Raw genomic sequence first — 25,344 nt, 5'->3', positions numbered from 1 at the left:
GTTTTCACTCGTATATTTTCTGTGTGTATAATTACACTCAGAAATGAAAACCATTTACGACGTGCGATGAATTTTCATTACAATATATTCCTCGTACTTCTCTGTTTTATTTTAAAAAAATCGGTGTGGGAAAAAACTCGCATAAAGTGTATTATAATGTTTTACAAAAATCTAGACGAGATACCAAAAACAGTAATAATTATTCGACCTAGGTCCGCTACTCCATGGAACAGACTCAAAGCTCAAAGCCAGTGACTCGCGTAATTTATACACTCGTGTATGGGATTGAATGCTTTGGATCGCATCAGTAAGTTTTCATCTCGCGTATATGCGTCGGAGAAACGCAAAAGTCACCGAAACCACGTGATGGTTGCACATATTAAACACGCTTGACCAATATATAAAGTACAACGTTTATACTGTTTTACTTGCAATTTAACTCAGTTTCGAATCTCCACTAACAGACGCAGTAATATTATATTGTAACGGTTACATTGAGCTGAAATTTTATTTTATTTCCTTACGCTTTTATTGTATCGTAATTTTTTTTCGTACATGTTACAAGTGGCGTATTTGGGATAACTTTTCAGGGGAAGGATCAAAATATAAATATTTTTCACTGTTACGATATAAGACAATTCAATTACAATAGTTGATTTTTTATTTGGTTAGAGTTTTTAAAAGTGGTTCAAACTTGTAATTTTGTATTAATAATCAACTCATGATCACGGAATTTAACTTATAATTACAGCTCCCACTAAACATTAAAAAAAATATAAGTATATGGGGGAATGCCCCTGTTGTCCCTATCAAATACGCCACAGACATGTTATTATATTATATAATTAATAGAATAATTTTTTTTTTTACCTACCTCCTTTCACTTTTTTTAAGACCGTATCATTTATCTATATAGAAAACGAATCTTACATTTCCATATTATTATTAGTTGTTTTATTTCGATCGATAAATTGTCTAATGAAGTATAACAATTTGAAAGAAATTACTCAGGTGAAATATTGTAATATTTAATATTAAAATATGATTAATAATTGTGTATAAACTCCCTTATTTATAGTTTGTTCACGAGCGGCTTAGTTTTGAAATAGATTAATATTAATTATAACTTTAAAATTAAGTTCATTGTATGAATATATTATGAATATATATATTTTACGTGCTCGTAGATTTTGAGAAGTTTGTTGATATAATGACGACTATAGCTGGTGATTGGTGTCAAGGAAACGCATCAGCCATTAGGTCCTCCTTTGTATAAGGTCGGTGGACTGAAAGAATTGTACGTAAGATCGTCCCAACTACCAAAAGTTAAGGGATCTTGACCATTGAAATATATGTATTTTTAATTTATCAATATGATATAAATATAAATTGTACAAGTCAAATCGAATAACTGAAATGTTACTGATTAGTAATTATACATATTTGGTAAACATAATGATATAACATTATGCTATTATCGATAGCAATATCGATTAATGGCAATTAAATAATACAAATTAATAAACCTATGCTTATTCAATCGTACTTACACTCGACATTTACTACACATTAAAAATTAAAATCTTGCGAAACTGGTCGTTTGATAAAAAGTGATTTTGTTTATATTTTACCGTAGATCCATTGTGATGGAAATATGAATTACGGGTTTTTGTATTTCTATTGATAAGACATATTTTTAAAATTTTTTTTTTATCAATTATCCCGCGGCAACTTAGGCCATTGGGAAGGGGGTGGTACTGTAGGTTTATGGAACGGTAAGGTGCGTTACACGTGGGTGAGTTTTGGCAGAATTTTTATTGGGGCACCCGTAGGTTTCTGCCATGCCCCAGAGTGGGGGATGGCGGCACTTGTTCCCCGGACACCGTGACTTGCCCGGAGAAAAATGTCGCCCGATGGTCGAGGATCGAACCCGGTCCGACTGAGCCATAGCCGACGCGTTAGACCGCTCGGCCACCTCGGCCACCATATTGATATTCTTTTTAAAACTTGTGTGATGGTAGGTAATTTAAAGTTTTGTATGGCAACATATTTATTATTTTTGTTCATTAAAATGTGTATTATTAATAACAAGTATTTTCGTCAACGCAGTATTGAGGTTATTATTTCAAGTCAAACTTGTTGTAAAACAGTATATAAATAGTGGTTTATTTTTAGGAAAATGACTACCATTGGTCTAAAATGTATATTTTTTTTTACAAAATTAAAACAGGTACTCGTGCACTTTGTTTGTAGAAATTCAATTCCGTTATCGATAGCTGTTCTTATCTCAATGTTACGAAATGTTGATCTTAGTTTAATTTTTATAAATAATTTTGCTATCTATAAAATAACCTATTATTCGTTTAATTCGTATAGAACTAATGATAGATAAAAAAAAAATAAAGAGTACATTAACAGATAACGTCAAAACAAATATATAACACGACAGAATAAATTTAAAAAAATTATAGGTAACGAAATAATGAAATACGCGTTTGGTGTATAAATTATATTATGACGTCATGCAGTGTTATTGAAATATATTAAAATATTCATAGCGCAATTAGTGGGAAATCATGATATTATGTACTTTAATAATAAATGGACGATTCGATAATCAACTGAAAAGTGTCGATTAAACAATCGGATGCGATGGGAAACCAAGACTGTATTGGTGTGCTCGTGCTCGTCCTTGGTTTCACTGCCGAATCGCCGGCTAGAAAAAAACGTTTGCAGTAGGTAGTCTATACTCTGTAGCACTATGTAATTAGTTCTATTCCCGCGGCATCATTAAGACTACGTGGCTCGTCGACTGGCATCCGCGTACGACGATATAATTAACTGATATTAAAATAATTAACGGGCCCGTAGGTAATAACTCGTCCGAATGTCGGCGCATGTCTGTTATATAGGCGTTTATATATTATCATAAAATTCTCGAGTGACTCACTCGATTCATTTTCCTCGTTTGATTCTCAGCTCGCAACTCGAATTCTGATTCGCTTCGAAAAACGGTATAGCACGGGGAGAACGGTCGTCGACTCGTATAATATTACCGACGCATATGTTCAGTGGGCCCGACTCAGTGTCCGTTCGATTTCAGAGTGCCGTTGCGACTGTTGCAGCGACGACACGAACCCGACAAAGTCAACTTAGGCCCACCCGTTCCGCGTACCCACACACACACACACACACACTGCCGCACCGCACCGTCGGGCGTCTTATACACGTCGCGGTGTGGCCACCAACGGGTGACGATGACTACGGCGTGCGCGGCCGCGGTCGCTGAAATTATCGAGGCCGGAGCGTTCGGACCGGACGGCCGGTTCGTGTCATTCACGCTGGACGGCCGGCACACCGAGCAGGATCAGTTCGCGTCGTCCATACTGTACGGGACGGTCACTGTCGCGGATCGTGACTGCCGTCACCAAAGCCATCGACTCGTGTTCAAGTTCAAACACTCGGTTCCCGAGATCCGGGCACTCATCAAGAACGACGAGCAGTTCCACAACGAAATACTATTCTACGAACGGATCGCACCGTTCCTGTTGGCCCGCTGCTCGCTGGGGGACACTGCAGATGAACCCGCGACGCCAACGCTCTGTCGTTACTTCTACGGGTGCAACGACTGCGATGACTTGGTGCAGCGGGATGTGATCGTCTTGGAAAACGAGTCTGTCCGTGGATACCGGTCGGCGAACACCGAACATAGGGTGTGTTTGGACTTCGATCATCTGGCCGTGGCACTCAGAGCTCTAGCAAAGTGAGTGGGACGTATTTCCGTGTTAAATTCCATGTGGGGGGGGGAGGGGGTGTCTGAGAATTGTTTCGTGCGGATTTATTTTGATTCATAAGCGTTTATAATATTTAGATAGCTATAGTCGTCGAGCAAAAATAATTGTGGGGTATCAAACATAGCCTATATAGCAGCGGCCTCTTGCGTAATTTTGTATCTGAATTCACACGTTTAAGGTACACACACCATTATAGCTAGGTCGCTACATTCAAAATATCAAAATGAAAAAAAATCCATTGACCTAAGCTAACAATAACAAAAGGATTATTTTTATAAATTCGGAGTAAATCTACTGTCATCTATAAATTCATAAATACGCGTCTTTGTGATGTAATTTAGATCGATAACAACAGTTTCCATATTTTTGTGTTGTGATAACAGGTATCACAGTTTGTCGTACAGAGCCAAACATCTGGATCGAGTCGAGTTCATGGATTTGGTGTCCAAGGTGAAAGACTTGCAATGGGACGACAACGGCGAGTGGTTTCCAATAGGCAGACAACTTGGAGAGCTGTTCTCCTTGGCTCTGGAAGCGCTGAGAGCACGTCGCGGTAATGATGGTAAAGACGAACAACGCGCGCACAGGTTTCGCACGGAACTGCTGGCCGATTCGACAAACACGATGAGACGTATGGTGGAACCAGTCGAACCGCTGTCGGTCCTGTGCCACGGTGACTTCAATCGGAACAACCTGCTTTACCGGTACGACGACGGCGGACGGCCGGTGGACGCGCTGGCGTTCGACATGGCCGCCGTCCGGTACGGGTCACCGGCGCTCGACCTGTCCTTTTTTTTGTACATGAACATGGACCGCCAGTCCCGGGACGATCACTGGGACGCACTGTTGGATGTATACTGCGAAACGCTGGCCGCTGCCGCCGGTGACGTTCCGGTGCCGGATCGTGGCCAGATTGATGTCGAAATGCGCGAGCACGCGTTCTACGGGTTGGTACACGCGTCGTTTTTCTTGCGGATAATGTTAGAGGAACAGAAACCATTCAATCAATTGGATATCATCGGAAAAAATAAAGATCAGCTGCTTAAGATTATATTGTCGTTTGGCGGAGAACGGGCCACCGAATGGGTAGCGGACACCGTCCAACACTATATGGACATGGTGTATGGCAAAACATGATCCTGATCCTTAATCGTCATTGTATTTTGATTATATTATGACATTTTTTGTATTGATAGAATCGTAACCGGGACAAACACTTGTGATAAGCCGTATGATTTTTTCAATATTAAAACGAAAAAAAACATTGAGTTTTATTTTGTATGATACTATATATTTGCTGTATCATATTACTTTAATATGTGAACATTGTAATTAAGTAGGTAGTACATAATATAATTGTATAACATAATATGACCATCATATTTTTAATCTGCACTCCTATTATAGTTGTATAGACAATGACTGAGATTATTTCCATTGAAACGGTTCACATGAAATTCGGTCATACCTAATCATTATAGTAGGTACCTTGTATTTATATAATTAACTATGAGTGTATATGAAGAAATTTGTAACCGCATTCATTTTGGTTCAATTTATTTTTGAAAAATTAGCTTAATACGTATCTAACATCAGTGGATTTATATGACTTTAAATTATAACGTCCATACGTTAATTTTTACATACTAAAAAAATTGAAATTGAAATGTCTATAAAAAAAATTGTGCATATTCTATATTTTCGATGTATTTAAATTATATATTTGGTTGCAAAACTTATGAAAAACGCACTAGCTTATTACATTGTATAAATGATCATCACTCTGATTGTGTTGTTAAAATTTGAATGCGTTATGCTATAATATTGTGTAACAAACAATCAATAGGCCGTGACGCCCGGTCACGTAATGCTTCGTATAAGTTTTATATACTCACACACCGACCGAACTGTGTAAAAAAGTGTACGTGTTATAGCGACTCTAAGGAAGTGGACGGGATCGCCGAGCAAGACCAGAGAGGCTAGTGCGTGGTGGATGTGTGAATATGTATTTGTGTGGTGTGTAGACTTAAACTAAAATAAACGGTAACACGGTTGCTGGTAAAAATGAGTTGCTGTATAGTTTATGTACACAAAATAAATAACTATTCACGGACACAAAAAAATATATAAATCACAGCAACATAAAGTATGAAAAAATATGTATAGTAATATTATGGCCCTTCTGCAGGCCAAACAGGTAAATATAATAATATGATTGTAGGTAACAAGATATGCCTAATAATAATAATGCAACAACTCACAGATATGACGGTGCTCGGCTGGCCAGCTGCTACCTATCCTATATTGATAATAATAATAATACTAACACACGATAGGTACACAGTACACACACTGTATTAAAATAATAATAAGAAAATAATATACACTGGCGATTCGCGCCTTACAATAAATAATAATAAAAAGGATGGGCCGCACAATATAATAAAAGTGTCGATTCACGACTTACAAATAAATATATAATATTTTTGCGCACGCCGGTACCGCTTGGACAACTTATGATACAATAGGTACTATACCATGGCGGCCGTGTTAATATAGTCAGCACGGGCGAGCCGATGGCAGTCGATAAAGCGTCAACATAATCTACATAATATTATGTAATAATTCACAACGACAAAATAATTAATACAAAAATAAACAATATAAAAATAACGAAGATGTGCTGTACCTGTGTGTCAGTCGGCGGCGATATATAGCGCATAGTGGCTATGCCATTTATGTATGTAAATTATAAATAATAATAATAATAACAATTGTCATGTCGATGGCGGTGACAAATCAGTTAATAAAATTAAAATATTTATAGAATATATTATATTCTACCACCACGCCATGGTACACGCTAGGTGATGATTTAAAAGTGAAAAAAATAGTTAAAGTATAATATAGGTATTAGGTAGTATATTTTAGAGTTTTATACGTCATCGCTGATAATTTGTTGTTTCATAAGTATTAATTCAAATTATATTGTCGAATAGTATATAAAACGATTTGCAGAACTTGAAACAATAAATGAAAACACTATGGTAGAATTTTAGTTTAATGGGTCATGGCTCATGGATCTTCATATTATAATATATTATATGTATGTATTTTTTAATCATATCGAAACAAAGATAATAATAATTGTATACAAATCAATAATTATTTTTAGTTAATAATATTTTTATATTCCGTAACGAAAAATATATTTTAAAATTAAAATTATAATAAATTTAAAGCACTAAGTGGCTCCGTACGTCACGTGTTTTCTGGATGTGTTGATATTGTATTAATTGTTTATTTAACTCGATTAGAACGTACAGTATCAGAGTGATAACGTGAAACATAAAACGTAATTTTTGCATTTGATTTATGAGTGGAGCAGGCAGATAGTATATTTTATTACACTATTGAATAAATTAAAATGATTAGTAATAAATTGCAGCACACTTAAAAAGACGTATAGCACTCCGAAAGAGTTACAAAGTTTAGAGTTATGGAAGAATTTGTTAAAACAGAAATAAAGTCCATCATGGCCGAAGGTGCGTTCGGTATTAATTGTAACTTAGTGTCGTTTCACGTGTATAATGATATAATTGAAAGTACAAAGCAATATTTGGGGTGATTGTAACATCAGACGAAATACATTACTCCGTTTTTATCAAGTTAAAGAATTGCGATAAAATGGTACGTGAAGGTTATGAAAGTGACACATTATTCCAAAATGAATTAAACTTTTATGAAAAAATCATGCCATTTTTATTAGAGTGTCGATGGACCGTTGGCAAATGATGTAAATGCTCTTTCTTTATCACGGTTTTTTTATGGTCGCAACAAAGGCGGTGAATTTGCGGAAAAGGATTTAATTGTTTTCGAAAATGTTAATACCTTAGGCTATCGTTTTACAGAAGAGCAAATCTTCCTGGACTACGATCATTTAATAATTGCACTTCAGGCTATTGCAAAGTGAGTTGATTTAATTTTAGACAATAATAAATATTAGATGTAAATACAATTAATCAGATGATTGACTATATGGAGCATAAAATTTACAATATGATAAAAATCACCGAAACAAAACATGCATAGTTCATAAGTACATAATATATTGGTTGAAAAGACAACAAAAATTATAGCTGTCCATCACACTGAAATAAAATCATAAAGAAACCATTAAATTGTAAAATATAGAATAGAATACTTGGAAAACTATGGATTCATACCTTTATCGCCAACCTAACCTGACCGTGACGTGTGCCTGTTATCGATTGGCCGATTTAATTTCACGTAACCACGATCTACCACTGTAAATTTTCAAAGTCATGAACATCTCAACTTTAAGTTACGACTATATTGAACTGAAAAATAACAGGTCAATATTAACCTAGACCTAAGCTAAACCTCTTTGTAACGGGCCCACCCGTGAGACAGAGAATGACAACAGTCCTGTGTGATCTACTTGGCGCTTAATAATTATTTAGTCTGCTAACAACGAACATTCCTCATTATAACGCAATCATCATATTATTTTGACATCAAGTGATTCCGTTATAGGGAGGTTTTACACTTTTACCGTTATAATATTATGGAATCTGCAGTTCAGTGGTCACGACGAATCAGGCGAATGCTTAAATAAATTTGATTACTCAAGTTGTTGTGCGTGCCAACAGGTTTCGCGGACTGTCAATGTACATAGCCAAAAACACAAAAATCCCATCAGATTCCGGGACCTGGTGTCCGACGTCAGTGATCTGCAGTTCGACGAAAACGGCCACTGGATGGCCCAAAACGACCTGTTCAAGCGGATGGGCAAACGCGGCGTGGACCGGATGTTGGAGCGCAACGGAGGACGGTACCGCGACCACGAGCAGCTGCGCCGCTTGAACAAGCTGCAGTTCGACGACGCCACCGACACGCGGGGCCGGGCGTTGTGCACCCGTGAACCGCTGTCCGTCCTGTGCCACGGTGAATATTGTCGGGGTAACGTCATGTTCCAGTACGACGATTGCGGACGCCCGTCCGACGCGCTCATCGTGGACTTCTTCGAATCGCGTTACGGGCCACCTTCGCTGGACCTGTCGCTGTTCCTGTACACGAGCACCACGCAGCAGGTGCGCGGAACGCACTGGGACGACCTGCTGGACGCGTACTGCGCCGCACTGGCCGCGTCCGTCCCGCTCGGCGTGCGCTTCCCGGATCGCGGCGAACTGGACGCCGAGATGGCCACGTCCTCGATATTCGGGTTCGCCGAAGCGTCGCTCATTTTGCTGTACAATCTGCGGGAAAACAGCGACTCGCTGTTGGGCACGGTGGCGACCGTTGACGACCCGGTTGAGTATTTTCTGGCGTTGGGAGGTGATGTGGGCACCGACAGATTGGCTGACATGGTATACAGCATATGGTCGACATGGCATATACGCAGCCTTACTCGGGTAATACCATTTGAATTTGTGTAAAACTATTCAAATAATTTTAAGTGCTCAAAATGTAAATATATATGTAAATCTAAACACATATTATGAAGAATGTATACCAACAGGCGGTGGTTTTAATACTTTCTCAAAGCATCAGTATTTAAAACAAAATACCTATACTGATTTTCAAACACTTTTTTTTTTAAGGAATTGGTAATTTTTCACTATTTATAACACAAAATCACATAAAAATAAATGATTAATATTTACCTACAATAATATAACATTTTCGGATCTTTGTAAATAAGTCGCTTTCTGTTATATCTGTATAACGTGTGCAGTAAGTAGTTCTTAATATCGATTCATTTTTACACACTATTTAAAATCATTAATTGAAATTTAAAAAATTAATCAAAAATTGAGAGGATTACTAGAGATTTCGATACCTTATATCATTAAATATAATGCCAAGGCACTGAATAGCAGAAGCTTTACCGACTATAACAAAATAACGATATTAGTTGTTATTTTGTTGTTATTCAAAAAACATTATTCATAGGGACTTGCACATTTTCATTACTGTTGCTAATAAAAAATAAAATACTAGTAGTTTATATAAATAATAAAAATATATGTATAATAAAATATAGGTTAAATGATCATCACAATTCTGAGTTAACTTTTGTGTAAAGCACTCCGGATCCTATACGTTTCATGATATTACAGTATAAATAATTACACTCCGGAATCAGACGGACCATTTACAAATTGCTTTGTTAATTTTTCAAAGTTATTTTATTACTAGTTATTATTTACTTTAATTATTTAGGATTTTTAATTGTAATCAAGGTACCTTATAATTAGTTTAAACACAGTCTTAAGTTCAAATGTGTACACAATTAAATATTTAAACATAGAATTATGATTATAGCAATTTTTTGTAGTTTTAAAATATGATGACAATATTATAGTAATATAGGCAGAATAATAAGGCGGTCATGAACACATGATAAAAAGTAAATGCCTGTGACAATGTATTTTACTAATATAATATAATATTAAAAATTTTTGAGTTCTATTTTGTAATTATTTTATCAATTAATTAATCTATTTAAGTTTTGAGTTTACTATGTACCATTTTAATCAAATTGTACTTGCAGAAACGACAAAATTACTGATCGTGTTTTTTTTGTTTCAAATCAAAAACTTCATGGTAATATTTCTCTCTCAAAAAAAAAGGATCATAGCAGTTTAATACCGACTACTAAACAAACTCCATTTACATACAAAATCACTATTTAAATAAAAATAATTTTTAGTACACTGCATTTTGCGGATTTTTTACGTTCCATAGTATTACAGTACAAATATTTACATTTCGAAATTATATGGTCCGTTTACAAATTGCTTTGGTAATTTTTCAATTTTTTTTTTTAATTTTAATTTTAAGGGAATTGGAATCGGCGATATAATAAGGGGTTGACATAGGCAACTTGATATCTACACTCGTTACGCACTGTGTTTGTGTGTGACGTAAATTATCATTTATCATTAGTGTGCGTAAATACGTTTGGAATCCATCGACCATCGTACAGTATGAGATATTATAATAAAATTATGGCGTGAACGAAACCGCAGTAATTGTATTATATACTTTTCAACCAAAACTATTCATATAAAAAATCAACGAGATGAAATAAGATACCTAATATAAGTTGATAATATTTATTTTTATTGTTAACTACAAAATATGTTTTTTTTAGTTTTTAAGATTCAAAAACAATTAGTAATAATAATTATATTACGTTTGTATAAAACATTTATTACCTATACTATGGTAGTTAATTACCGAAATTTTGTAATTTTTACTACTTTGATCTACTATTGTCTTGTAATAATAAAATGCGTAATGTAGGTATCGTATAATATGTAATCATGATTTGTGTTAACTTAATTTTAATACATTTTATAAATTAATTTTAGATTTTATAATTGGTGTATATTATGGAATAATGAATTACTTTTTTTTCATTATCTTTTTAGTAATACTATTGTCTATTACAGACAGTAAGACCAGTAAGTTATAACCATTCGGTATTTTTCTGACTAATAATTATTTTATATATTAATAAAATCCATATATCATCAGTTGATTTTTTTGTTAGTAAAATAATGATGTTTAAATTCGAATTTAAATTATTTAAAAAATTTGTTTTTATTTTATTTGGCTGTGAAATATTTATACTGTTTTTATTTATTATATTTTTTTAACGTCCACTGATTTAAATAAATATTAAATTTTATTGTAAATCGATGAAAATGTATTATTATACCTTATTTTTTCTAAACAAATTTATATATATATATATATATATTATTAAAGCCGCAACAACTAAGGTTATTGGCATATTGTTCAATATACAAATATATTGTTAGCCTATGTATAATAGTATGTGCATTGTGCAGCGAATAATATTTCAATGCATTTATGTTTCTTATTACCAATATTTATATTACTTAAAACAAGAAACGATTTGAATTAATAAATTATACCTACTTTAAAAGTATGAAACAATGAGAAGAATATAAACAATTTTTTAATGATTTTAATTTTTCATGATACATTATTTTATAGAAACATATTATACTTTGCATTTTATACTATTTTACATTTTGATGAAATGTGCTACCAGAAACAACAATTGATGTTTTAATTTTTTATTTCAAACAAAAACTTCATAATAGTCTCAAAAAAAAAAAATATAGTAGAACTTTAATTAATATCAAATTCTAAATAAACTCCGTTTACATATAAAATCACTATCTAAATAAAGATTTGTTTTTATTAGAGTTTATTTAGGCCTACTTCCAACTTTTTTTATGCTTAATAATTGTTAAATATTTGGTTTTTAAAACGAAAGACTTAACATTTTTTAATCTTACTGACATTTAATATATCATTTGAAACAAACATTTTTTTTAAAAGCTATGAGTGTTTAATAATAATATGCTTATTAGCACGCACTTTACTTTGATTATTTTCAATACATAAAAAGCATATATATGTAAACACAAAAATGACACAATATAATATAATAGTATTGATAACTTCTTTTGTATCTATTACAGATTAATTGTTATAAAATGTATGAGTTGATAAGTACTTTTAAAGGTGGGGTTTCGAGATAATATAAGTGTATTATATCATTTGATGTAAAATTATAACTCCATTGTAAATTGTATACGATTATTAGCTCTAAATTAAATAGCAAATAGATAAGACGTATCTTAATTATCTTTACGTGCAACCACGGTCTAAGTCTCTTAGAAAATAAGGTCGAACAACTCCCACCCCCGCCGGCCCATGATAATACATCCGCTTAAAAATGCGAAAACAGTTCCAATTTTAATAACCTTATAATTGAGCGAGCGCTGATGGTTATACGTTTTTGAAGTTAGGCAATAAATATTAAATAGTCAATACAAAAAAATAATGCATTACTATGTGTATAAATAGTAAATACTATACTGTAATTTTAAATACTATACATATATTACATTATGATTATTATTATAATATGATATGTATATTATATATTATTATTATTAAAATGCTCTATGAAATAAAAATAAATTTATTAAAATTAATATCTACTGACTATTGTTATTTTTTGCATACCTATAATTATTCCCCAAATATTAATTTTGTTTCCTTGTGAAATTATAATCTTTATATTATTATAATACATTTCATAATTAAATTTTCCACCGTTCACCTTCTTCACAATGCCAAAAAAGTGTTGTTACATTAGATGCAATAAGTTTATAAAACTCGATTTATAGCATAAAGTTAGCAGCACAACTATGACAGACACTCATGAAACACATCCAACAAATTTGTTGGCAACTTGTTCGACATTGTTGGATAAATCTCAGAATTTGTTGGACATTATTTTCGCAGGTAGAGCTTTCGACACTTTTGTGCTGCCAAATATACTACAGCAGCACAACTTTATGTCAGCAAAGTTTCACACCTATAAAAAAAGGCAAGCGTGATTTGTTGGACATTGTTGGACTAATCTGACAATTTGTTGGACATTATTTTCGCAGGGAGAGCTTTTTAAAAGTTTCACCCCTATAAAAAATGTCAAGCGTGATTTGTTGGACATTGTTGGACCAATCTGACAATTTGTTGGACATTATTTTCGCAGGTAGAGCTTTTTCAAAGTTGTGCTGCCAACAGCACAACTTTATGTCAGCAAAGTTTCACCCCTATAAAAAATGTCAAGCATGATTTGTTGGACATTGTTGGACCTATCTGACTGTTTGTGTTTTGAATATTCAAAGCTTAAGAATATCTCTTGCTATTAGTTCAATAGGTAGCATAATTTAAACTGCTGAATTCCAACAGAATACGTAGAAGACATTATATTTACGTTTAATTTAAACTAACTTTCATTGTAATGCAATTGAAATGTATGATGCTTTGTTTAATATTTAAGTTAAGTTTTGTTTTAAATAGTCTATTTAGTTTTTGTTTAAATGTTTAATTTCATCCAGGGTACCTATATCATACTAAACCTAATAAATCAGCTTATCGACATTATGTTTAATAACTATGTTATAAGTACTGTTTCTAACATATGGAAATTATTCCAATTATTATTATATTATTATGAAGTTTATAGTACCACAGTTTGCAAACGATTCAACGCGTGCTCCTTTTAAAAATGATAATACCCTTTTGTAAATTTTAGTTTTATTTTTAATATTCCGTGTATTCAAATTATGCGAACTCAATCACAAGTATAATTTTGAAAATACTAAATAGGTTAACTCAAACTGAAATTTATAACGAAATAAATTTATTTTTTAAATGTACGTGTATTTAAATTACACATCTAAAATTACAGGTTAAAACTCACATAGAAGTGTATGGTTAGGTTTTTTACCTAAGGTTTTTAGTTACCATTTATAGTAAGGTAGACACTGTGGTGGATTTTGGGGGTGGGGTTCTTACGAGCAGAAGCACACCTTCGTTCCGCTTAATATTATTATTAAAATGTTTTTTTGTTATTATTATTGTATATAACTGCTGTTGGCTGCACAACTTTGAAAAAGCTCTCCCTGCGAAAATAATGTCCAATAAATTGTCAGATTAGTCCAACAATGTCCAACAAATCACGCTTGCCTTTTTTATAGGGGTGAAACTTTGCTGACATAAAGTTGTGCTGCTGTACTATATTTGGCAGCACAAAAGTGTCGAAAGCTCTACCTGCGAAAATAATGTCCAACAAATTCTGAGATTGATCCAACAATGTCCAACAAGTTGCCAACAAATTTATTGGATGTGTTTCATGAGTGTCTGTCATAGTTGTGCTGCTAACTTTATGAAGGTCGAGGGTGGAACTGGACGCTGAAATGGCCAAGTGTGTGCTTACTATGGCTTTGCACACGCATCATTTTTCTTACCTCATCAGTTAGAACCTGATGTCACTTTTAAAGAGGGAACGAACTATAAATAAATGTTGGAGTGCGTTTTACAGAAGTGTGGTGACACTGGAATGGATCTCGTTGCTGATATGGTACAACACATCGTCGACATGAGATACACATTTGTGTAATGTCGATTTTATTTTGTTCAATATTGATCAGTATTCAGTGCTTAACTCTATAACTTGATTTTATGTTGTCTTGATGTTTAGTTAATCATGTTAAGAAGTACCTACCTACACCTACTATGATTATTAACACTGATTTTTTTTTTTAAATCAATGTTATTAATCATAGTGTAGTCGTAAATATAAATACATAACACATGACCTAGAGTTACTAACTAAGCTCAGGCCATTAAAAAAAACGTATTGAGATCACAGAGCAATAATAAAGTACATAGGTACACGGGTAAGCAATGATTTACGATAGACCTACAGTGCATTTTTAATTTTGTATTTGTTTTATTTTAATAAAAATACAATTTTTTTAATGGAATAAATCAACATAATTATGTTAAAGAGTTGTCAAATAAGAAAATTTTTAAAAATTGACACTGAGATATTATTATGTTTGTTGATTTTAATTTTATTGATAAGTGATTATAACGTTAATTCAGATAGCTGTCGATGAGTGCTTTTTGAGACGGAGTTTCAAGATAATTATAATCAATTGTTAAGTTATCATGTGATTGAAATTGAACCAAGTTGTTAGTATTAAAAAACACAACATATGAATAAAACGTATTAAATTGCGATACACTATAATATTAGTTATGAAGTATTTCATTGAAAAAGAATTAAAGGCAATTATTGGTGGAGGTATATTCGGGAAAAATTGTAACTTAGTGTCGTTCAAATTATATAACCATATGATTGGAAAGAAGGAATGGTGCTATCAACAAATATGTTGCACTGTTACAACATCGGACGGATCACATCATAACATAATGGTCAAGTTAAAAATTCAAGACTCTATAATGCGTGAATGCTTTGATTTGGACATATTGTTCCATAACGAATTATTTTTTTACGAAAAGATCTTACCATTTTTATTAGAGTGCCGTGGACCAATAGTTAATGATTCAAATGCCTTTTTTGTACCACGTTTTTTTTATGGTCGTAATGCATCTAGTGAACTTATGCCAAATGATTTAATTGTTATCGAAAATGTGAGCTGTTTAGGATATTGTTCAAGTAAAGATAAAGCTTTCTTGGACAATGACCATTTAACAATCGCACTTCAGACAATGGCAAAGTAAGTTTACCTGAAATATTTTTAAATTTTATTATTCAGCTCATAAAATCTTATTTTTGTGATTTCAGTAAAAAATATAAAACATAACAAAAAATACAATGAAAAATGTAATAATTGTAATAACATAAATCTTCAACTGTTTAATATAAACAACTACTATCTTAATAATAATAATAATAAAAGTTTCCTTGAGTCACATAATATTATTGCAGTATTGAACAATGCCATAATTCATTAAGCTAATTACCTACCTAAATTAATATAGTTTCCAAGTTTAAAAAAAAAATAATATTATAAGACAAAAAAATGTTATGTTTTTTTAATATTCGAAACCAAACGGAAATTTTAGTTTATAATTTTTTTTTTTTTTTTTTTTTTAGGGTTAAGGCTTCGACAACTGAGGTCATTAGCCTGGGGGGACTGTAGGGTAAGGTACTGTAGGTTTTTAAACACGTGGGTATTTTGGCAGAATTTTGAATGGGCACCCGTAGGTTTCTGCCATGCCCGGTTGGGGGGCGGCGGCCTCTCTCTCCAGACACCGCGAAATGCCCAAAGAGCGATGCCGCCCGTGACCGAGGTTCGAACCGGCGACTGCGTGCATGGCAACAGACGCCTTAGTCCGCTTGGCCACTCCACCCTCATAGTTTATAATATAGGTATTAAATATCAATTAATGATAAGAATAGGTATCTAATAAACTTTTTCCTGTCAAATTCAAATAACAACAGTCAACCACTGTATTATTATATTATGAGTCAATTATTTTTTATTATTTATTTATGTGATACTGCATTAGTAGTTCATTTTATTATGTTGTCACATAATATTGATATTTATAATAATCGTAAAATTGTATAATATTGTCATTAACTGATTAGTCAATACTGAATCAAAATATCAAGAATGGTGTACATGACGTGTTCCTTATAAAAATCACTTTAAAAAAATGTGTATATTTTCTAAGTATCATTAACTGTTGGAAATAATAATATAAGTAGGTAATTGTGAAATATTGGACGTTTTTTTTATAAAATTATAAGAAATTAACCACATATTCGTATAAAGGAAAAGTTACCTTTATAAGTAATTATTAAAGATTTATAATTTTTAATTTCTGTAAGAATAACTATTAGGAAATTCATATAAGATATTCAAGCAAGGACGTAGCTAGGATTTTATTTGGGTGGGGGGGGGGAGTTATAAATATCATCATTGTGATAAAAACTATCAATATTATACAGATTCTATTATTAAATATGAATTAAATTTTTTGGTGAAAATATTAAGTCTGTTATTTCTATCGAGGATTCCAAAAATATTTATTTTTTAAACTGCAGTGTTAAATTTTCTGTATTATTTCTTTATTTATTTTTATAATTATGAGAATATTTTGACATTCAAAAGTATCACTTTGATCAAATTTTCTTCCGGAAATTATCAAATCATTGTTTTCCTCAAAGACATTATAGTATACTACCACACACACAATAAAAAAAAATAAAATAAAAAAAATAAAAATAATATAAATGTATTCCAAATTTCCTACTACTAAACAATTAATTAAATTAAACTCCGTTAATACATTCATTAAGTATCTTGATAATATTTATAGTTGCTCATGAAATGCAGTTAAAAATTTAAGTTTAAGAGGTTTATGTTGGAAAATAAATTTAAATAAAATATAGTTAGATAATATAGATAAGATATTCGAGAATCTAAAAAAAATGGTGACGCAGTTTTTGTTGATCAATTCAATGAAAACATAAATTTGTATCATCGTTTAAGTTATCGAAACATCCTAAATATTTTTATCGACGAAAAATGTATTCGTATTTAATCTATTAATTGTTGTGCAGTGGCCGCGTGTATTTAGGCATCGGTTGCGACGCACATGGTCGCCACGTCACCGGTTCGAATCCCCGTCACGGGCGGCATCGCTTTCCGGGTAGTTCACGCTTTTTGGCGAGACAGAGAGGCCGCCGTCCCTCCCCCACACCAGCATGGCAAAAATCTACGGGTGCCCATTTGAAATTCTGCCAAATGGGTGTCCGAACTAGGTCTTCAAGCCTATACTCACGATTTCACGAAATAAGCGCCAAATGCCCATATGAAAAAAAAAACCTATTAATTAAAAATCTTAATTAATTAAAAACCTAACAATGTAATGGTCATCAAATTTAATTTAATTTAACGTTTATAGGTTTCATGGGCTGTCGTATACTGCCAAACACAAAGACTCTGACAGATTCCGGGATATCGTCGCTGGTATCAAAGAAACACAGTTCAACGGGAAAATGATGGCGCAGAACGACCTGTTGAAGATTCTTGGCCAACGAGGGGTAAATCGACTGTTGGAACGGGACGGGGACAGGTACCGAGACCACGTACACTTACGCCGCTTGAACGAGTTGTTCGATGACGCAGAGAACACGATGGCGCAGATATTAAACGGCCGCGAACCACTGTCGGTCATATGTCACTTCGATTATCACTACGAAACTTTGATGTTCCAGTACGACGAGAGAGAACATCCGTTCGACGTGCTGCCCATCGACTTTTTTATGTTACATTACGGATCACCTGCGTTGGACCTATCGTCGTTCCTGTACTTATCTTCCACTCAGCGGGTGCGTGAGGAGCACTGGGATGACTTACTGGACACATATTGCGCCGCGCTGGCCGCGTCCGTCCCACCCGGCGTCCATGTCCCGGGTCGTCCCGAAATCGACGCCGAGTTGGCCGCGACCGCCGTCAATGGATTCGCCAAAGCATTGACTGACGTGCCGTATTTGTTACGATACCGAAGCGATGAACTGGACTCCTTGGTGACGAGCGAGGATCCGATAGAATACTTTCTGGCGTTGGGCGGTGACTTGGCAACCGAATGCTTAGCCGACATTGTGCAACATTTAGTCGACATGAGCTACACGAATGTTGGACGTGACATGCGCTCTGATTCAGTGTAGGGTTTAAATTCAAAAATATATCGTCTGCCCACATTGGTAGTTGAGCAAATTTGAGCGTTTTGTGTTTTAAACACATTTTGATGATTTACATTTAAGTGTAGCTTAATGATAGAACTAACTTATTCTCATTGCATTGTTTGTTGTTTTACAGTCAACTGTTAAGACTTAACCGCAACTTGGTGTTCATAAATCATAATAATTGAATGTAATAGGTTATACATTTTAAGCCTACTTTATTGTTTTATGCTAAAATACTAAAATAGTATAAGATAAAACTAGATATTATATTGACACTATAAATTATTATAGTGTATGATAATCGCATATCTTACTATAAAGCATTTTTATCATATTATATTACTTATTAAATTATTTTAAACCTGTTGAGTTAAGCACCTATATTTTTTATTTAAAGTTCTTTTTTAACATCGCGAATTTAAAATTATGCGGCTTAGTATCTATAAAAATATATAAGGGCTTCTGTTTTTTTGAGGTTTTTCTTCTCATTGTTTTGTATTTTAAGGAGATCACGTTGTTGACTTTAAGGAATTGGATTGGTGTTTTTATCTTACGATAGTGAATATTAATTTTATTCATATTATTTTATGAGATATAATGATGTACATTGTACAGTCGACTCTCAATAATTCTAACCATTGATTATTCGAAACTTTCGTTAATTCTAAGTACTCGATCATCCCCAAATAAATCTGACAGTCTTTGAATAAAAACAATGCATTTAGATATTATACTCGATAATTTGTAGTAAAAATATATTTTACATCATATTTATACTACTTATAAAATTATTTTAATCATGTTGAGTTACCTATATTATACTGTAATAATGTATTTTATATAAGTTCTTTTTTCATAGTATGTGGATTAAAATAAATATAAAAAAATATACTGCTCAGAATTCAAAAATATATATGTATTGATGTTTCTTGAAGTTTTTCTTCTCATGGTCTTGAATTTCATGGAGTGAATTTGATGATTTATGGAAAAAGATTTTGTATTTCACAATACGGCTGTAAATAATAATTTTATTTTTAATATTTTATAGGATTTAGACCAATTCAATTTTTTTAAATTTAAACTATAATACATTGTATTTATATGTTATGTATACATAAATATATATGAGTAGGTACATTAAAATGTAAAATTTTCTGAGTAATTTAAAAATTTTAAATATGTCAATGTTTAAAGTTACAATCTTGAAAATTACCATATTAATACTTTGCAGGTCGTGCTTAAATTATACAAATTATTAATACATGAATAAGTTAATTTTTCATAAGTTATAACCTGTTACATGAATTTATATGTTTCAAAAGTATTAGTAAGTACTAAGTTGTGTAATAATTGACATACACAACTTTGAAAGAGTACATTATTTGTGTTATTGAACTGTTTACTAAAAATAATTGAAAGAAATTGTAGCCTCACATAAGGTTGAAAAAAATTTAGTATTTTAATTTTATGCTTAAATACCCTAACAGTTATGATTATAATTATAAAATATAATTATCGTTTATTAATGAAATGTTTTTTTTTTTTTTTAAATAAATAATAGAATTCATTTTGGATTTCATAAAATAATATGTAGAAAAGTTCTCATTTTCCATGGGTATAGGCTAAACGAAATTCTACTGTTCCACAACAATAAGATGCTGTTCTATACGAATATAACGTTCCTGTTGGCCAGTGACTCCGACGCTTTGACGTTATTTTAATGGAAGTAATAAAACGATTTCTGCAAGCAGGCTCTCGAGAATGTGGTGGTTTTGAAAAACGATAGAATTGTGTTTAGATTTTGACCATCTGATCATGGCACTCGGAATATCAATTGTTTAGTGAGAAAATTATAGAAGTTTAACGCGTTAGCTTTTGTCATAGTACGATTGTATTTTTGGACAATATTCGTTCTTAATTTTGAATATATTATATAATTGGTAGTTGGTAGAGATGTTAATGTCGTGTTCTATGCACATTCAACGGGTTTGGTGAAAAACAAAACTGTTTGTAAGTGATTGCCTCCTCACAAAAGACGCCAGAGACAAGCTGATGCTCCCCAACAATCTGTGTGAAATACTAGCACCAAACGAAGAGAGAACATCATCACTTCTAGAATTTCTCAAAGAGACCAACCTTTTTCATAAAATATAATATCAATACTTAGAATATCGCATAAAATGTTAAACATATTTCTTTTAAACTTATTGTATCATATTAATGACCTATTTTTAGAACTTATTATTCTGTAAAATTTAAATAAACTGTAATAATATGTATTTTGAAACGTCAATAACCCCGGTAGTTGAGGCGTATTTGTTAAATAAAAAAAAAACTGTGTATTTTGCCATATTATTGCATAGTGCTGCGGAACAACACGATCAGAATATGAATAGTTGAACTTGCTGTATTCACGCAGCACGTCACGACGTTATATACAATTTAAAACGAATGAAATATCTATTAATTATTAATCTTGATATTTGGTTTTAGTACTGCATATGAATGTATGAAGTTGGTTGCTAATACGTGCATACGTTTTGTTTTTCCTTTGATCTTTCGATTTGTTAGTAATTAGAACCAAAGTAATGTATATAATTTTAAATATTTCATAACAAATATTGCAAAGTTACACCATTCAAATCACATTAATAATGAAACCAAATTAAATATCTTACTTGTTATACACGTGTAAACCGTACAAATAATATACATTCTGCTTATCCTACTTTCTATCTCCTCATTTTTAAAATAATAACCATCTATAAATAGTTGGATAAAAATAAAAATATGTAACTAAATTATGTAGGTATTATATTTTACACCCACATCAGAGAACATAATAATTGACTTAACATATTAATTATTATTATTGTAATTACTATTTAGTATTTTACTGTCGTACGCATAGCAGTTAGTGACAAAGTTTCGCATATAATTATGGTATGTACCTATCATAGATAAATATAATGTAAAAAAAAAGTTATTATATCGTTGAATCATTTACTTTTTCTTTTGTTTTTTTTAATAAGGTTAATAATAAAACAAAAAAATGTATACTTAAGTTGTAGCAATGATGGTCCATAGGTACACATAATATGGAAACCTATTATCATTATACATATTATGTAATTGTATAAGTATTTATAATAGTTGTTATTTTTTTCTATCTATATATCTATATATTTCAGTCGATTAACTGTTCACCATTAAGATATGGATGCTTATTTATTTTGATAGTTATAGATTATAATGGAAGTATATAGGTATATATACTACAAGTGAAGTAGGTACACAGATAAAAATGCTGATATATTTTTTTTTTTACAATATTTAGGTTATCAAATTATACTTCAAATAAATAGGTACACATAATATTTAAATTTAAAATGCAATAATCTTTTCCAACTGTATTATAATTTACGTTGAGACTTCGTTTGGATGAACATTTCGATAAAACTTGTATCGTAATCGATCAGTTTCGGGACTTAGTTTTAGTTACTAGAAACTGATAATATCCACTAGTTAAAATACGAGGGGGGAACACGAATACAAATATTATTATTAATAATTTTTATTATGTAATATTTTGTACAGTATATTTCATCATCCAAGTTATATGTTAAGTATATTCTTACTATAAGACGTCAACTTGTTCAATTTTCGTTGATTTAAAATCATATATAATATTACATGGTCAAACCGTTGAAAAAGACTAACCTGTAAATTACAAAATAAACAAAATGATATGCACAAATCTAAATTTATATTTTTTTTTAATATGCTTACTCAATAATACAATAACATAAATTACTAAATATTCAAATACACATAATTATTATAATTGCTAATACACATTATGTTATACATGTTATGTATCATTTATTTAAACAACAACAATAATACAATTATAATTATCTTGGTTTGGTTGCAATTATTAATTACCGTATCATACAAAGACTAAACAAAGTAAACAAACAAAATATAAATAAAAATATCATTACAATATAAATGTATACGTATAAATTAAATACATTTATATAATTATGAGTAACTAAATCATCTTGTCTCCGATAATTTTATTGATTATGAAGAAGAAAAAGAAAAAGAAAATATACAAACCAACTAATACGAATCAATCGGATCCGACTGTCAACCCGAAAAAATCATGTCATTCCTCAGGACAACCAAAATACATTTAATTAGAATAAATATAGTCATTATTATTGTAATTAAATTGTCACTTAAAACATGTAAGTTTTAAGTAATAGTATAATGTAAATTATGTATAAAGCTAATGGCCCATGTCGCCGGAGCTATAAAGATCAATAATAAAAAAAAAATTTATTGATTTGAAGCAACCATCATTGCTTCTCTTTTGTAAATTAATCAATTTAAATCGTAATATTTATTCATGCCAATCATGATTTGTTTTGTATTGTTCAAACTTGTTATCCTCTTTTGATATAGCTTTTTACGTCACTATCAAAGGCATTTAAAGTCAATAAATAAAATTTAACTTTTTCCGGAACTCAAAATGATTTTTACAAAGATTTCACTATAAGGTTTTCACCTATTCAAAAATCTATGTAACATTTTTAAATTTAGTCCAAGATAACTTTTTTTTATCATTTTACGTGAACGAGATACCTACGACTATAAATAAACTTATTTGTATAAACGACGGAAAAATAAAAATAATATTGGAACAGTTATTAAGATTATTATACAGATGTATTTTTTATCACATAAAATATAATGTAATTTGTAGAATTTCGGGTTTTATAAGTGTCACTTGTCATACACAGTAAAACTTATAAACCATAGCCATTTATGAAAAATTTTCACGGCTTCCTGTAAAAATATTTGATACGTATGAATAGTGGGATATCATTATATTAAGAACAATGTAAAAAGCTTGATCACTGCGTGATCTATACAATGATGACGAAAAATTGCGATGACTTCGTTTCGAGTTGCAATAACTCCACACAAACCACAAGCCATTGTATGCCAATAACGTGTTGATCCGGAACAACATGCGGAACTTCCAGTAAATGCATTGCAGTTTGACTTCAGAACACATCATTGCAGGTCGCTGGCACGAAATCAATTAATTTTTGTGAAAAATTATGAGTGATAATTCAGATAATTGTAATACTTGCACTACATTAATAAAATAAAATCAGTTATTTTTATTTAAATATAATTTAAAATCTGTACCTACATAGGGCACAACTAGTAAAATAATAAGATACATGAATAAAAAATATACACACTACTAAAAATTGAGAAAACCTGCCACCCATATTCTCACTTTCATAGGAATTAAAATAAAAGTTATTATCAACGTATACAATGTAATTGAATGTATAGGGTTAAATACTAAATTACTATCAATAATTTATATGATCCACACTGAGACATTTTATTCAAAAGCTTTTTGCTTCAAATTACTATAATTTGACATTTCTCACGATTGAATAGCTACCTAATAGCTATTATAAGTTTAGATTACAAAGTAATTATTACAGATAATTTTATTTTAAAGGTATAACTCCAACACCTATATATAATATGGTATGACTTATAGATTAATCATATTTTAATAACTCTGTTAATCCCATATATATTATCTATAATCCCGTATCATAAATGTATATTATAAATAATGGAATTGAATGCAATTTTGAATAATAATATTTTATATGTAAATTGATAAAGTATTATTTACATTATAACACGATACAACATTAGTTGATACTTGATAGTTAATATACATAGTGGCAAACATATTTTTTACTGTTGTGTTAATATTCTAATGGAGATTAAAATTTACCCAAAAAAACTCAGTTTTCCTGTCACATAGTATTCAAATAATTTATTAGACAAAGGAATATTATACTAATTCAATACTCATTAATAATGGTTATATGTAACTTATTGTAAATAATTTAGAGTTAAACCCATTGTTGCCAATGGCCATAGTTGCCGAGGCTTAATTCAAATAAAAAAAATAATGGTTATATCGCCTATAATATGTAGATACTTTTAAATTATCACACTGAGTAAATTATAAATAAACATTTATTCGACCCAGAAATTTGATTTGAATTATATAGCCGTGTATATATACAAATTGGATGCGAAGTGCTGAGATAACAATATTGTTTATAACATTTTGTTATTAGCTGAAACAAATTAGTACTCAACAAGAACAAATTAGTTCTCAATAAGAAAGCTTACATACTCTGATCAAATAAATAATTTTAGGAATGGAATATTTATTGCGAGAAAAACAGCGTGAAATTACGAGAAATGGTTCGTTCGTAAAAAATCTCAAATTTGTCTCATTTGATTTGGACAAGGATTCGTTGGACAGAATAAGTACATGTCTAT

At 31.4% G+C, this 25,344-nt stretch overlaps 4 protein-coding genes and 1 pseudogene across 5 annotated transcripts in view; 3 read left to right on the top strand and 2 right to left on the bottom strand.

The window, feature by feature from the left end:
- LOC107171280 (uncharacterized) overlaps positions 1 to 6,327 on the bottom strand; it is a 71,068-nt gene extending 64,741 nt beyond the window's left edge. The window contains exon 1 of the mRNA XM_089228573.1: positions 6,056 to 6,327. The gene's annotated coding sequence lies outside the window, so the exon portion shown is untranslated. The remainder of the gene's footprint in view (positions 1 to 6,055) is intronic.
- Positions 1 to 25,344, bottom strand: part of LOC107165019 (nucleolar complex protein 4 homolog B) — a 567,342-nt gene that overhangs the window by 103,899 nt on the left and 438,099 nt on the right. The window lies entirely within an intron of this gene.
- On the top strand, positions 2,643 to 5,058 carry LOC107165002 (uncharacterized). The gene is made up of 2 exons (XM_015513048.2): positions 2,643 to 3,763; positions 4,178 to 5,058. The coding sequence occupies exons 1-2, from the start codon at positions 3,258 to 3,260 to the stop codon at positions 4,929 to 4,931; spliced, it is 1,260 nt and encodes a 419-aa protein (XP_015368534.2). The 5' UTR covers positions 2,643 to 3,257; the 3' UTR covers positions 4,932 to 5,058.
- On the top strand, positions 6,981 to 11,310 carry LOC107172582 (uncharacterized; annotated as a pseudogene). Its single transcript, XR_016192131.1, has 2 exons — positions 6,981 to 7,763; positions 8,468 to 11,310. The product of XR_016192131.1 is annotated as an uncharacterized LOC107172582 (transcript).
- LOC107164998 (uncharacterized) lies at positions 15,424 to 20,093 on the top strand. The gene is made up of 2 exons (XM_089229623.1): positions 15,424 to 15,961; positions 18,162 to 20,093. Exons 1-2 carry the CDS (start codon positions 15,480 to 15,482, stop codon positions 18,925 to 18,927), a joined length of 1,248 nt encoding a protein of 415 aa, XP_089085749.1. The 5' UTR covers positions 15,424 to 15,479; the 3' UTR covers positions 18,928 to 20,093.

This window comes from Diuraphis noxia, unplaced genomic scaffold (genome assembly GCF_037042655.1).
Source record: "Diuraphis noxia isolate RWA-SAM2 unplaced genomic scaffold, SU_Dnox_SAM2 contig0005, whole genome shotgun sequence".
Taxonomy (NCBI): domain Eukaryota; kingdom Metazoa; phylum Arthropoda; class Insecta; order Hemiptera; family Aphididae; genus Diuraphis; species Diuraphis noxia.
The sequence above is the reverse complement of the archived record's forward strand: the minus strand, read 5'-3'. Positions and strand labels throughout refer to the sequence as shown.